The sequence below is a fragment of the Pseudopipra pipra genome, chromosome 3 (genome assembly GCF_036250125.1).
Source record: "Pseudopipra pipra isolate bDixPip1 chromosome 3, bDixPip1.hap1, whole genome shotgun sequence".
NCBI lineage: Eukaryota > Metazoa > Chordata > Aves > Passeriformes > Pipridae > Pseudopipra > Pseudopipra pipra.
This window is the reverse complement of record NC_087551.1, coordinates 90,730,214-90,745,928: the sequence shown is the minus strand read 5'-3', so window position 1 is coordinate 90,745,928 and position 15,715 is coordinate 90,730,214. Positions and strand designations below refer to the sequence as shown.

Here is a 15,715-nt window from a genome sequence, read left to right as displayed (position 1 = left end):
TTTCAAAATCATGCTCTTATGAAAATCATAAATCTCTGAGGGAGTGAATGCTACTTGGGATATAGCTAGGGTGATTCCACCAGTAAAAGAATTGATAAAATTTTGCAAAAAATCAAGAAAATACTTTTGACAGTTCATTCTGTCCCACAGTAGGAACAGGATTGCTGCTATCAGTAAGTATAGGAATGACTGAAATAGAAGATTAAAGACGGGCAATTTATTTGTTGTATCTTTTATCCATATGCAGTAGAAATCTTCAGTCTCCTGTTTCCAGTGAAAGAAAAAATAGAGCACTGTACAGGAAGACTCAGGAGCACTTCTGAGTTCCCAGGGCCAGGAGTACATCTGCCTTGTGCTCAGGAAAACACCAGATGCCTCTATCACCCCAAAATATCATGCAGGAGCACAGCACACTCCACAGAACCATGGCACATATGGCAAGGTTGTTAGCTGGGACAGCTTCTATCAGGACACAGGTGCTATATCAAAGTTAGCACACAGTGCATACAAATAGGAACTATCTGCAGAGTGAAACAGCTGATGCTGAGGACTGTTGATGTTCACACTATACGGCTTCTAGAGATTTTTTCATTTCAGACTGGCCTGAGTTTGAGCCTCTGGAAGTGAATTTTCACAAACAGTTGGGATTACAATTTTTGCTTTAGTTTCAAACTAAAAGTCATGTACTTTGAAATCATTCAATGATGCAGAAAGAAGAAAAAAATACAGAAAATTGGGAAATCATTTTCTAAAGAGAATTCTTGCTCCTATGCTAGTGTAGAAGCACCCAGCATGGGCTAAACAGTGGGCCAGGTGTGTGCTCTGTTGAGACACTGCAGAAAAACACCACCACAATGGCACAGTCTGTGTCCTGTTGCTTCTGAGATGCTTTATTAACAATAAGATGGATTAGAAAGTGGTTTGATGGTCACATCCAAAGGGTAGTGGTCAATGGCTCAGAATCCTGATGGAAATCAATAACAAGTAGTGTCCTCAGGAGTCCATACTGGAACCAGTGTTATTTAATATCTTCATTAATGACACAGACAAAGGAATCAAGTGTACCCTCGGCAAACTTGCCGATGACGCCAAGCTGAGGGGTGCGGTCCACACATCTCAAGGATGGGATGTCATCCAGAGGGACCTGGACAAGCTTTAGAAGTGGGTTCATGGGAATCTCAAGCAGTTTAATAAGACCAAGTGCAAGGTGCTGCACCTGGGTCAGGACAATCCACAGTGTCAATAAAGGCTGGGGGACAAACAGATCAAAAGCAGCCCTGCCTGAGATGGACTTGATGGTTCTGGTGGATGAGAGCCTGGACATGACTCAGCAATGTGCACTTGCAGCCCAGAAAGCCAATTGTATCCTGAGCTGCATCAAAAGAAGTGTGTTCAGCAGGTCAAGGGAGGTGATTCAGCCCCTCTACTCTGCTCTGCTAAGACCCCACCTGGAGTGTTGCATCCAGCTCTGGGGTCCCCAGTACATGTAGGACATTGAGCTGTTGGATAGAGTGAAGAGGAGGGCCACCCCCTATGAGGAAAGGCTGAGAAAATTGGGCTTGTTCAGCCTGGAAAATAGAAGGCTTCAGGATGACCTAATTGTGGTCTTCCAGTAGCTGAAGGGAGCCTAGAGGAAAGATGGACAGGGACTTTTTACAAGAGCATGTAGTGACAGGACAAGGGGAAATGGCTTCAAACTGAAAGAGAGTAGGTTTAGATTAGGTATTAGGAAAAAATACTTTACTGTGAGAGTGCTTAGGCACTGGAACAGGTTGCCCAGAGAAGTTGTGAATTCTTCATCTCTGGGAGTGTTCAAGGCTAGGTTGGATAGAGCTCTGAGCAACCTGGTCTAGTGAAATGTTACCCTGCCCACGGCAGGGGGATTGGAACTAGATGATCTTTAAGGTCCCTTCCAACCCAAAGCATTCTATGATTCTGTGATTCATTCTATGATGATTCTAAGACCCAGACAACAAAGTTTTCTTTGGTATGTTGCACTGATATTTTCAAACAAATACCAAATATATACACTCCCATGATATAATTGAATAATCCGTGCATATTAGTAAGCCTTTGTTAACTAGTGTTAGTAAAGATCTTGTCTGTAATCACAAGTCAAGTGAAGTCAAACACTGAAATGAGGAGAATCAGACCTATGTCTCTTACATCTGCATGTCAGTCACTGTGACCTATTCGAGCACTTGATTTCCTACATTTGAAAATTTAAATGGGACTAGGCTAGAAAAAAAATAGGGTAAGAAACCCTTAGCATGCTGAGCATAATGAATATTAGGACCAATAATCTACAATACCAAAGGTATTAAAAATGAGGAAGAAACTTGGACTCAATAGCTGAAAAAACCTCTTATCTTCATCTGCAGAGAGCAATTGCTAAAAAGTGCTTTTTCAAAATGTACAAATATTTTTTCTGTATACATTGTGACATGGCTTCATTTACTTTGTCATTGCCATAGATTAATCACTACAGGATTTATTTCACACTACGATGGTAGTTACTTGAGTTTCTCCATGAAATGAACACGTGTATGTCTTTTAATACAGTATGAGAATTTATGTGTGCTAAGGTAACATCTCTTCAATCAACCTATATATAAGAATTCCTGAAGTTTGAACCTTCCATTTACGCCTTCCTCTCCACATTTAATCATTATATACTTAGTTTTACTTATTCAGCAGAAACTATCATTGTTATGGTAAAAAACTCTTAATTTACTAGATAATACACTTTTAAGGACAAACACAGAATGAAGAAAATAAAAGATACAATGAAAATGTGGTGGAATATTGCTGTACATTTTTAGTTGTTAGCTCTATAAAGGTCTATAAAGAATTTGTTTATGAAGTGCTATCTCTGTAGAGCATTACTTAGTAAACTAATGCAAACCACAATTGCAAAGCTCTCATATAGAGTAACTGGCAGGGAATTATTTGTGAAATAGTCAATTAAATCATAGTGGCAGCATTTTACAACTTAAATGATGTCTTACATTAAAAGGAATTATACTAAACAGTTACACTCTCCAATTTTAATTAAAGATGGAATTATCCTAAAGCCAAATACCCAGTTGTTTGCGAGCACTTAATGCTAAACTGGAGTAGAATATGCACCACAAAACATGGTCATTAGAGAAAATCTGAACAGCTGAAAATTTCTGGTGAAGACAGAAAACAAAACAATGTCTCCTTGATGCAATAGCAGCACATGCAGTAAACAGCCTTGCAAGCTTCTCCTGAAAAGCAGCAAGGATGTGAGTGGAGTTCATTTATGTCTTCCCTCTTTGTGTAGGTGGCAAGCTACAGATTAACCTTCCTAACTCTTGCCTAAGGCCTTTGGCAGGTGGTGTTATTCTAATTTAATTGTGGTGGTTTAGGAGGTTATAGACTTTAACCCTATCCTTTCACCCTCTACCTAAGGTTTCTTTCTGCTTTTTTGGTAGTAGCAGCAAGAAGTCTGTGTGTACTAGCCTCTCAGATACGGCAGTTCATGACCTGACATAAAAACATAATTGCCACCATTTTCAAGTAACACACAAGGCAGGATATGCACCAGGCTGTGAACTAAAGCATCTGACAACAGGCACACTCTCACTGCTATGGCAATCTCAAGCTCTGGAAGCAGGGGTGGGAGCCTCTTCAACCTTCTGCAGCAGCAACTGGCAGAGCTTACTGCTGGAATCCCCAGCCTTTGGAAGAACAAAGCCAGAAACAGTAGCTGATAAACAAAGCCTTGAGTGCTCTGATCAGTACAAGGGTGAAAAAGGGTTCAGATGAAACAACTGTGAGGCAGGTCAGATGTAATTAATACAGCTTCTAAGGCATTGGATGTGCCTTGCTAGCAAGTCATACTCTCTGTTATCTTTCTAATGTGGCCTAACAGACCCCAACACTTTATCAAGAATTCTGTTTCCTCTAAAAAAAACAAAACAGGGAAATGGAAAGAGAAATGAGAACGTGAACAGTTTACGAAGGGCTTTTCACGAACAGTAGTCCTGTCCAGTGAAGCTGCTTTTTGGAGTTGGGCATGATACTACATATAGGAAGGAAAGGTTCATAGTTACCAAATTTTAGGTGTACATTATATCCTAATTGATTTATAAGAAAAATCATTAAATTCATGTTTTCACTAGATATCTCCTCAGATGACAACACTGCCAGAAGGGAAACCAAAAAATTATTAAAGCATAATGAGAGCAAGGAATATAAACCTTTTTGTTCATAAATGAATCCAATTTCATGCCTTCTCTTTTAAAACATAAACATCAAGTTAACACGACACTGTCACCTTAGTTTAGACTCCTAGATTTAAAATCTTATCTGCAGATATAAAAACCTTTGGTTGCATAGGTATCATAAATGTTTATTGAGTGTGATTAGATGATTTACATTTTTGAAAATTGTACAGTACTTTAAATGACTGGTCTTTTATCTTTAAAGAGCCTGCTAAAGATATTTCTTTACAACTCACATGAGGAAGCCTATAAGGGCTACATCCCCAAGAAGATTTTCAGGTTTGCATCCCAAATTTATGTTCCTCAGCCTGGAACAGTGATCTTCAAAATTTCTAGCAGTAGCTGCATAATCCTGATCCTATAAAAAATTTGTAGGAATCTCATAATTCCTTGGTAGTGTATTTCCATGTGCCCAGAGACTGCTGCAGGGAATGCTTTGAAGTGTCTCTGCTTTGATCCTGGGTGACAAGCGTGTCACAATAGAGCTTAAGAATCTAACTACATGAGAGGGTTCTGTGCTCTGAATTTTCATTCATGGAACATCCCTAAGTCATGGGAAGTAGTGCAATTTTATAAATACTCCTTTCAGCTGACTTTGCTATTGTCTTGGGGGTTTCCTTGGTTGGAGTTGAACAGGATGGAATTCTCAGGAAACTTCACAATAGAAAACGAAAAAGTTGTTAAGGCACTTTAGTTGTGGATTTTAGAGCGGTGAATAGTGTGTAGGAATCCATCTTGCCCAGCCTCAGATAAGTGACTTAGGCCCTTTCTTGTTTAGTACTTCCATCTAATCAAAAGAGATGTGGAACTTCCTGAGGATTAAATGGTGTTTGGGTGGGCTCTGCTCTGAAACACCCCTGTGATTTCTCCAACCATACTGTGAACAATCCATAAATCCATAACTCTTTATGAACTTCTGTGGAAACGGTTTCCCTAGTCAGAATTCTCCACAAGTGCTTTTAAAAGGAGCATAGAAGAACCCATGAGACAAAACCCACCTGCTACTTCTTAGGAGCACAGATAGAACGAGAAGTCCTAGGAGGCAGCTCATAGAGGAGTACCATATCATATGGTGCTGTATAATACTTAGCAAGTAACACAGAGCTCTATTTCATACTTTAAAAAGATTGTAAGTACGAAGTAATGTTACTAGTATTCACTGCTTCATGGAAAATGAAAGAAAACCTTCTGAGGATTGAGAACTGACCTCCCTAAAAATAAGCTGGAAGCAAGAGGATGCATGGGATAAAGTAAAGAAACGCCTAACTAGTAAACCTTTGATAATTCAGATATTGTTATTGGAATGGACAAGGGTGAAAAGAGTAGTTGTTACACAAAACACCTAAGACATGACAACAAGACACCAGTTCTATGCTCATGTACCATTTGTATGTGGTCTTATTCAGTTTGGGGGAATTCTCAACTGCAGAGGCATGCCAGAAAGAATTGTAAAGGAGGAATATGGCCTTGTTATGGAAGGTAAAACAAAGTGTGAAACTGAACTGAGATGAAAGACTGTTGATTTCTGCAGGATGGTGAAAAATGAAGGGGCAGTTGATTTTATACAGTGGGATGGATTCAGGAGACACAATGAATTACAAAACATCCTGAAAACCAGGTAAAAACTGGGAACAGAGAATTAGGGTAAATTTAAGTGAGAGGATGATAAGGGGTGATGCCCCAAATCAGATACAGAGGGAACATCAGTGTATGCACCAGGAACTCAGAAAGTAAGGAAGTTAAGCATATATTCTACAGCTCTACAGCTCTGTATACTCAGATTACCTCCTCAGATAAATGGTGGTGACTTTGGGATGAAGGAAGTTCACACACAGATTTCCAAAGCACAGAACTAGCAAATTTACTAATCTGCTAAAGTAAACGAACCAACAGGAGCACAAACACTTACACATAAACATATCTGTTTTCAGAAAGTAGCAAAATTTCAATTTGGAATATTATTCCATGTTTATTCTAGGTTTTTGATAATACTATTTCTGATCTTTGTACTCAAATGCCAGCTCAAAAAATAGTTCAAGCAAAAACCAAAGCAAGTCCACAGTTATCAGCTATGTATTTTAAGACAAATCTAGTAAAGGAAACTCAGGCATTTTGAATTTGTTTCAGCTGCTGAATGGAAAGAAAAAAAAAAGGAGCTGCATGCAGAACATAAATTTAGTCATGACGCCACTGGTATGAACACTTTGTAAGCCTTAGCTAATTAGTCCATTCAAAATCCCTGCTGGGAAAACAAGTGATATTCTTCTGGTTTTACAAATGAGAGATTGGAAGGAAAGTGACACTACTTTAAATGTCTAGCCCAGACACATAGAGATTCAGCATGGTGAAGTGTAATTAAAAGTTAAACAGTGGGTAATTCTTACTGCTGAGCTCAGACTATGCTTTTCTGCATAGCCCAAAAGCTTAGCAATGCATTCAGGAGAGCAGTGGAGAGGGGAAGAAAGATATTCCACTGCAGATATTAAAAATGCATGGGCAAAAAGGAAACAAAACAAAGGGTAACCAAACCACTCACATTCATACAGATAAGTTATTATTATTACTTGTTTAGCATTGAAAATGTGCTTGACTGCACATTATATTATCCAAATGTATTGTGAGAACTGATTATACAAAGAAATTAAGTTATTTCTGATTATGCAATGCAACCATTTTGACATCTCAGTAATGTCTATTTCTATACCAATACAAAGGAAACTGCAAGTTTGCATTACAGTGACATTTACTTCACAGCTGCATGAATAAAATTATTTCAAGCAGTAACCCTTATATAACCCCTCAGTGTAACTTTGATTTGCAGCATGATTTCCAGCAGCTCTCATTTTCACAATGCTTCAGAAGTCACCATGTAGACATAGGATACTTTATTAGTAGCAGTAAATCAAGCATGACATTTCTCCTGAATATGCTAGGTTCACTCTTTAAGCTGTCAGTAGTCAGCTTTGCTCTATTATTTCAGTGAAACTCTCAGAGTGAGATTCACTCTGCCATCTGATGGTATAGTGTAATGATAACTACTGTTAGGAAAACACGGATCAAAGCATATCACTAATAGCAAGCAACCTAGAAAATGGTTTGTATTCATTGGAGCAACACTTCGTTTCCTTTCATGCCCTTGCTTCCCATGAAGTGGAACTTTTCCAGCTCAGACACAGACTCGGTGAGGAAGTGCAGAGTACAACTCTCCCTCTACTCATACTGCTTAGTGTGGCATGAGATGCTCCCTTATCTTAGTACAGTGGGGGTTCCCATGGTGTTACAGCACCCCTTCCTTCTTTCTGTTTTGATTAAAGACTGTATTTCAAAATCTCACAAACCTTGCTGGTTGAAGTGATGCACATGACAGCAGCAGATGCATAGTATTGTTAGCATATCAAGCAGATTGAAATTTAACACTGTGAAATATATTCAGGTGTTAATCAGAAACTTCAGTGTTGCTGAAGTTCAGTTAAACTGACCTGTGACTGTGAGTAATTGGCTTTGTAATTTTAATTGAAATTGATAAGTCCAATTTTTTCAATAAGTCAAAATTCACCCTAAAGTTACACAAATCTATTTTGTTTGATCTTTGTAAAAGCAGAGAAAGAAAGAAAAGAATATGGAAGTAATTTCTGAGTTGTCAGTGACAGATATTTTCTTTTGATTTCACACTTGCTGAAGGTACAACAGACCTTACCGTAGCTGTCATAAGCCTCTTCACTTGTTCCATGACCGTAGTCATAATATTCAGGCACACTGTAACAAATTCAGAAAGCCATGTCACTATTATCCTGGGTAACAAACTCAAAACAAAAACAGAGCACAGCAAATGAAATACATTTTAACTCTCTGACATGATAGTAAAGTCCAGTTAGTTTCAGGGATAGCAAGTGTTTAAAAACATGAAGGAAAATGTATCAGAGACAATAATGGCTATTATATAGTACATCACATTTCTTATCTACTGAGCATAAAACAAATTTGATCCGAAATATGTAAACCTAGGAGATGTGACAAAGACTGAAAGAAATTCTATTTGCAAAAATAAGGTCTGCAAAAAGACCATCCACTGTATCATTCAGTATTGTTAAACTGCCAAAAGAGGTGCTGATCTCATTTACCTGTAATTCCAAAAATTTATGTATTATCAAACTCAGCACAGTTTGCTTTCACAAAGCTGACTGTATTGTATGGTGTGGAACCTGTAAACTACTTATATTTACCAAAAACACTGACAGGTTTCCAGCTTTGATCCTGAAGAAGAAAGCATGATTCCACTGCCTGTAGAAAGAAACCTGATTCTCCACAGCCTTTTTCCTTACAGTTATTGGATATCCATGGAAAGTTTTTATACAGTAATCAATAAAACACATATTGAAAGAAATGGGGTCAAGGACTGCAAAATCAGACTTATGAGTCTCAAACTCACTTTTTTATTGTTTTCAAAAATTATGTAAATAACATATTAAAACGTTACCAAAATATGTTAGATAATAGTTACATCCTGATAATGAGCAATTCCCAGCTATTATGTGGAGTGGACATCCAGAAAATTCAATTTTTAAGACATAATTAAATGGAAATGGAATTATTCACACTTTCACTTTACTGCTATTGTAATTTATAGTTTGCACTGTGGTTTTGGCACCTGATACCAAATTCAGGATCAGACTACTTTGGTTCTTGGGTACCAGGCAGACATAACAAGAATCAGTCTCTGCCCAGAAAAACTTGCAAACTCCACGAATTCTACTACATTGTACTTTGATCTGCAGTGAACCAAAGAGAAAATGTGACACTTTCTCTGTGCTAGTTTTCAGTTGTTGTCACTTTTGCTTCTTTTTTCTTGGACACTGTGTGAGATAGACTCACAAAATGAACAGAACCAGGCAATCAGCTCAATATTGCATTAATTATAACATTATTGCTCAGGCCATTTTCTATATTGGATTACTATTTTAAAAATATTAGTTTACCCTTGAGAGAGAAGCTTAGTTGACAGTGGAGTGCAAGTAGAAAGATTTCACAAGTGCAATAGGGATAAACATGCAATCTGTAACAATTATTTTCTTAAACTAATTTTGACTTCTTTGTTCACAAACAGCCTGTAATCAGATTTTTAATTTCTTGAACTTAATAGCTATCTATATTATTCTTGGAATAATTTCTGAGAATAATGCATGCACTCTATCTCACTTGAGACCACTGATTGTGTGTATCTGATAACTGACAGTCAAGTTGTTTTGAATTGTGTCTGGCTAGGCACAACTCTCACAGTCAGTTTTCAGCTACAAATGTCTGTGGTGTTTTTTTGAACTGAAAATGCAACTATAATTGTTGTGCATTAATTTCATTATTTAGCCAGAAGTCATTCATGTGAGTGAATGAATTACGCTGATGTCAGTATCTCAGAGAGGTGAAATCCATTTGCTACAGTAGTTGCAGAAAGTGGCCATACAGATGACATGAAAATAATACTTTTAAAGATTTTTCCCAAAGCCAACTGAGCTCTACAGAACATAATGACTGCAGAGCATTGACTTCCTGGATCATCTAGAGTCATCTAGTTCCTTGAAAATTAATTATCCAAATTTATAAACCATCCTATTGAAATGGTGCAAGAAACACCTTCTATTTGTAGAACATAATAAGCATTCTGTATTATTTTGCAATGACTTTAGTAGCCTGTTAAATGAAATTACAGGATTATGTAAGGTGAACTAAAGCACTGGCAGCATCAGGGTTAAATCATGTATCTAGTCATATATACAAGGTTTATGATTTAGACCTAAGAAATTATTGCAATGTTCAAAACAGAGAGATGACCTACCACCCAGATCTGGCAGACAGACATATGAAAAGTCTAATTTAAGAAGCTGCATTTTGGCATACTGCCTGCTTTCCTGGGTAGAGGAGGGTGTTGGACTAGTGAGTGGTGTTAGAGGAGAAGGAACGCAAGAACTCTTTATCTTTTGCCAGCAGATAAGAAGTTGATATTTCTTCACAATACATTTTTACAAACCAAAGCAGCTGCAACCAAAGGTCAGCTTTAAAAGGAGAGCATTTGGGACCCAGTCAAAAGGCCAGTAAGTTATCAACAGCAGTGCTGCTTTCTGTAGTCACTGAGCAGGCCTTGAGCTGTTACCCATCAATATAACATCCAGCAGAATGCAAGACTTGCAACAGCAGGTAAAAAATTCATTGCTACGTTATTGTTGTTGTACGTTTTTATTAGAGAAAAAAACACACAATCATAGAGAAAATAAGGATGTGAGATAAAAATCCTGCAGTGAACATTTGGAACCAAAAGATACTATCAACAGAATACTAAGTTAATACACACACCATTATAAAATAAGAGGCATTGCAACTGTAGAAAGGAAGTAACTTGTTATATACTGCATATTTGATGTCTGTGAGCACAATACTTACATTCCTGAAAACACATAATTCATAGCACAATACACGATTGTCATTTAAGTTCTCCAACTTTATTTGCCTCCGTAAGACATCTTTTTCATAGATTTGAGCCAAAATAGCATTTCAAATCCTCTGCCAACTCATATTAGAAAGTGTTTTGAAGAATACCTAAGTGAAGAAAACTTATTTCTTAGTATGAAATACCAGATTTAAACTTATATTTTGTGAGTCAGACTGCTTATCCATTAGTCTGCTCTATTTTAAACCTCTCTGAATATTCGCTATAATCTATGACATGAATTTAGTTGTAAAAATTTTCCTCTGTTTTTTAGCAAAGTGAACAATGAGTGATGTTTATAAAAATGTGTGACAGATTATGGCTTTACAAACATAGGTTTTTTTTTTTTTTTAATTCTTAAACTACAGAGAGATTTAGTTCATTTGCATTATGGCCAACTGAGAAGGAAACAATCAGGAAATACATTCAGCATAAATAAAACTTGTTTATATAATTTTATAGTTCTCAGACTGTTCTTGGAAAATACAGTGATCATGAGCTCTAGAAACCTGTGACTCTCTTGGCAGTGCTAATTGGAAACAAAACACCATTATCTGTCATTAACATTCATTACTTTCAAGCAACATAAAGCGTAATTTACTTAAGTACATGCAACCACCTAAAAGCAGGATGCAATACATTTTATAAAGCAGACAGGATTAACTCATTACCAACTTCTCAGCTTTTATGTGCACTGTACTTTAACAACAGGCTTCTGAAACAGAGATCTTGATATGCCATGACTTAGACTTGAGTAGCTTTCTATACATAGCACTTGTGGAAAAATTGATATACACACGGGCATGTATCTCAAAAGTAGTTTAACTGGTTTTGTATCTGAGAAGCTCTGATCTCTATCTACATGAAACTTTTACAACAAAGATGTATGACTCTGTCCTAATTCCTATTCTGTGTGCAAGGAGATTAGTAATATGTATACGGTTAATCTTCATAGTTGTAACCTATTTAGGCTTATTTTTTTAACTTTTTATTTTGGTTAATGTTTTTGAACCTGTTAATTTTAAAGATTTGGGGTCAAAGTTTCTATAAGTTTGTGATCTCTTCTTCTCATGCTGATAAAGCCAGATCAGTTTAAAAACAACAACAACAAAAAAAAAGACCAAAAAAACCAACACAAGATGTTCCTTATTTGAGAGATAAGGGTCCATTTAAGTGCATTCCAACCTGAATTATCTAGGGCTACTATGATATGACAAAGGTCCAAGTAGAGAGACTGTATCTAAATAGAAACCTTAAAAGCCAAGAGAGGCTTTTAACCTCTTGTTAAGTGGTACTTTTTCAAATTGACATTAGTTAAAGGAAAAGCAAATTTCAGTTTGATTCTGTCAGCACCCATAGGAAACCACACAGGTTTTTACTCAAAAGGCTGGACAGTGCTCTAAGGTGGTTTAGGCAGAGAACCACAAACAAAAGAATTAAGACTGAAGCCACAAAACTGTGACTCTTGGGTCAGCAAGCCACCCAGGGGAAGTGTGATGTTCACCACTCAGAGGTCAGTGGGGTTAGGTACAGAAAATCATGACGTTAATGAATAGACTGCATTAGCCTTTGACCAATCTCTTCCTGCAAGAAGCTGCTGGCAAAACACCCTGGGTTAGCAACGTTACCATCTGGTTCCCTGGCTGCTCTTACAGCTGCAGTAATATAAGGCAGCAGAACATTGCAAGAACTAAAGAATTCAAGTACTTCTTTTTCCCTCATACTTTTTGATTGTGTGTGGGTTTTGTTTAGTTCTTCCTTTCTCTCCTTTTGTTCTTTGCTTTTACTTGGTGAAAGGTGCATGTAAGCTTTTATTCTCTAATTGTGGAGCACAAAATGTGGTTGTAGACACAATGGACTCTCTAAAGCCAAAGCAGAAAAGTACAAGAAAGGGTTCACCTGCTTTAAAAACTGCTAATATGTGAATCTGTACAGGAGAAGTATGTTCTGTAGTCTATCCTGATATATTCTAAAAAACTGAAAGCCTTTGATTAAGACCTGTTGATCTAGACTTAACACATATATTTTCCTGTAAAATATATTTTTTTTCTTTCCTAATTGTCAGTGTAGAGTCGTGAGAGCCGATAAAGATACAAGGAGTCAGTTATGTGCAGGAAAGATGTCTTCTCTTCTTCGTTTTATTTTATCATCTGCTTTTTTATACCCCTTGCTAGCAGCAAGCAGTATCCTTATTTTAGGTAAGCAAGCAACAGCGTTTTCATTGGCTAGGATCTATGGAAGATACGTTTGGCAAAGCTCAAGGCCTTATTGCAGTTCCCACATCCTAGGCCTACCAACTTTACAGCCTGCCTTTGTTTTCTCCATTAGGGCTGCGTACTGACTTCCTTATCATCAAGGATACACCCAAAACTTTTCCCAGTCGATATCTCCATCCTGGGAGCTAATAGACCCGCTATTAACCCCATCACCTAATGGTTGTACTTTTTAACTCGGAGAGGATATTTTAGTATAATACAGAAATCTTTTATTCGGAAATGTTTGGGAAAGATCTGGTCAATTTAGAAAAGAGCTTTTTGATCAACCTCGAAGTTATAACTCTGCCATTAGATAATAATCAGACTTCTTTTGTGAAATAAATGAATTGGTCCAAACTAGAGATTCAGCTGATGCCAGTGAAGTTCTACAGTTCAGATTCATAATGAAACAGATTAAAAACTTCCACACTAACCTTTGATGACGTAAAAATAACTTGAGATACTTCCATCTTTGTGTCGAAGTACTCAACAATACGAGAGGGAAACAATATTGTAGTTTAGGACTGGCACTCTTGAGGATACAGCCTTTGTCAGTTTTCAATCAGCATCTATACTTCAGACAGGTACAGATAAGTGAACCTTTATCACTCCTTAGAGATATATCCCAGTCATGGTTACCTTTAGACAACAGATTCTTGAGTCAAGCTAACACCTAGGATAGCTCACAGGGATCCCTACAGTTGGGATTCAGTATTTTAGAGGGGGGACAACTCATTCTTTTTCACATTCTCAAATGGATCCTTTGAAGTCTTGGTCTCCTATATACAATTATCTCCCTCTTTCCTTACATAATTTCTGTTCGGTAATCTTTGGAGTTTCCAACTTCGAACATGGATACCTGGTACAAACAGATATTCAGTTCCTATGTTAACAAGATCCTGTCTAATGTTATGGAAGTCATTTAACGTAAGACTGCGTTTGTAATGCTTCTCCCTCCCACAGAGAGAGAGGGAGCCAGCAGGATTTAACAGACAGCTGGTCATGAAAGAAAAGCTATTTACACAAAGCAGTATACTTCTGCTTGGAAGAGAGGTGAGCAAGACTTGCATTCACATGAATTGCAATACATAAATAAATTTTTAGAAAATAGTATTTCATAGTAGAAATGTATGAACAAAGAAATAATCCTTCCAGGAATCTGAAACTCACTGGAACATCTCTACCTAACAGAGCTTTATATCTATAGGGAAGATGACAAATCTTTTGAACAAAGGAACTTCTCATAGGATTCAGCCTTAAATCACAAATACAGTCCTTTACTGAACACATCTTTAGAACTAATGGAATAATATGGTGAATATTTTGGACGATAGTTTCCCTTTCTCTGAAAGATCAAGTATGATTGTATCCAATATTTTTAACAGAAAAGAATGTCTCCATTACCAGATTCCTGGATTTATTTATTAGCTTACAACATGACTGAAGTTAAACTAGATTTCATCTGTCTCCAGCAATTCCATATGTTTGATTTCATGCTACTGCAAATCTGAATTAACAAATATAATAACTAATGAAGGCAGAATTATACAAGCATAGAAGTGGAGAGCCATCATAATTGCAAGATGACTTTGAGTTCTGAACTTCTTGCAAAATACAAAACAGAAACCAATCTGCCATTTACTAGCACATGGCAGTTTTTATTCATGCGTTCTACGTTACTCTGTCATTCTCTCATAGATACAGAATTATGACCAAGTATTTCAGAATATAATACAAAATGTCTGCACACACAGTATTTGCAAAGGGAATGACGCAGAATTTTAGGAATTCTACCCAGTTTTAGAGGCAGAACTTTTCTCTACTTCAGAGTAATGAAATTTGATTCCGTTTTGCTCATTGAATCAAATAAATGAGAAATGGCATTAGAAAACAGTCTCTGATGATGAATGCCATAACTAGATTGCTGTGAAGATACATAAAATGTCATAATCTAGGCTTCCTGCCTTGATTGATTTCAACAGGTTGGAAATAAAATACAGGGAAATCTTCATTTATGGACAAGCGGATATAAGTACAAAGACAAAATGAAATATGTCAAAATATAAATACAATGCATAGTGTTTAAAAAGTAAGAGAGTGAGTAGTAGAAAAAATAATAATAACTAACTTATTTTGCAATGAATTAGTGTAACCACTCTACCTATTGCAGCTTGGACTACATTTGTCTACATATTTTACTATCTAGTAATATTTTGATGGTGAGAGAGAATTGTGTAAACCTCTCATCATATTACCAAAAGATGAAACTATATGATAATTTACTAAATTAATTAATAATTATTCACATTCCCATCTAACCATTATTTTTAAACTAAGGACAAAGTTCTTTCCTTTAAATATGGATAGCTCTCAACTAATCTGCTGGAACATTTTACAAAGCAAGTAGTCAAAACCAGTGGGATCACTGGGTAGAGTCTACCAAAGAACATGTAAGCCCAGTTTATCTATGTACTGCTGTCTTTACAAGTATACTAGTCTGTTATTTTACTTGCAGCACTGTTTTTGAAGAACTCATGTTCAGAAATAGATGTACATACAAATTCTTGGTACCTGGAGGTCAAGCAAGGGTAACCAGGATGAACTGAAGTTCAGGAAAATATACCCTGCTGATGCTAATAATTCCTGCAGATACAACTGGATAAAATATTCTTCCTAAATCACTTTGCAGCATGCCTTTGCACTGAAGTGATTGTACTGTAAGCCACATAAGT

General features: G+C 36.8%; 1 protein-coding gene across 24 annotated transcripts in view; it reads right to left on the bottom strand.

The window, feature by feature from the left end:
* KHDRBS2 (KH RNA binding domain containing, signal transduction associated 2) overlaps positions 1-15,715 on the bottom strand; it is a 735,331-nt gene that overhangs the window by 411,070 nt on the left and 308,546 nt on the right. For 9 of the 24 annotated variants that reach the window (XR_010429446.1, XR_010429447.1, XR_010429443.1 and 6 more), the window contains exon 8: positions 7,948-8,006. The exons of 12 other annotated variants lie outside the window; for them this stretch is intronic. Coding sequence is in view for 3 of the 12 variants with exons in the window: in XM_064650302.1 (XP_064506372.1) it covers positions 7,948-8,006 (59 nt within the window). In the remaining 9 variants the exon portion in view is untranslated. Of the gene's footprint in view, positions 1-7,942; positions 8,007-15,715 lie in introns of all 24 variants that reach the window. 3 more of the 24 variants (XR_010429448.1, XR_010429450.1, XM_064650304.1) reach the window with 1 other exon arrangement.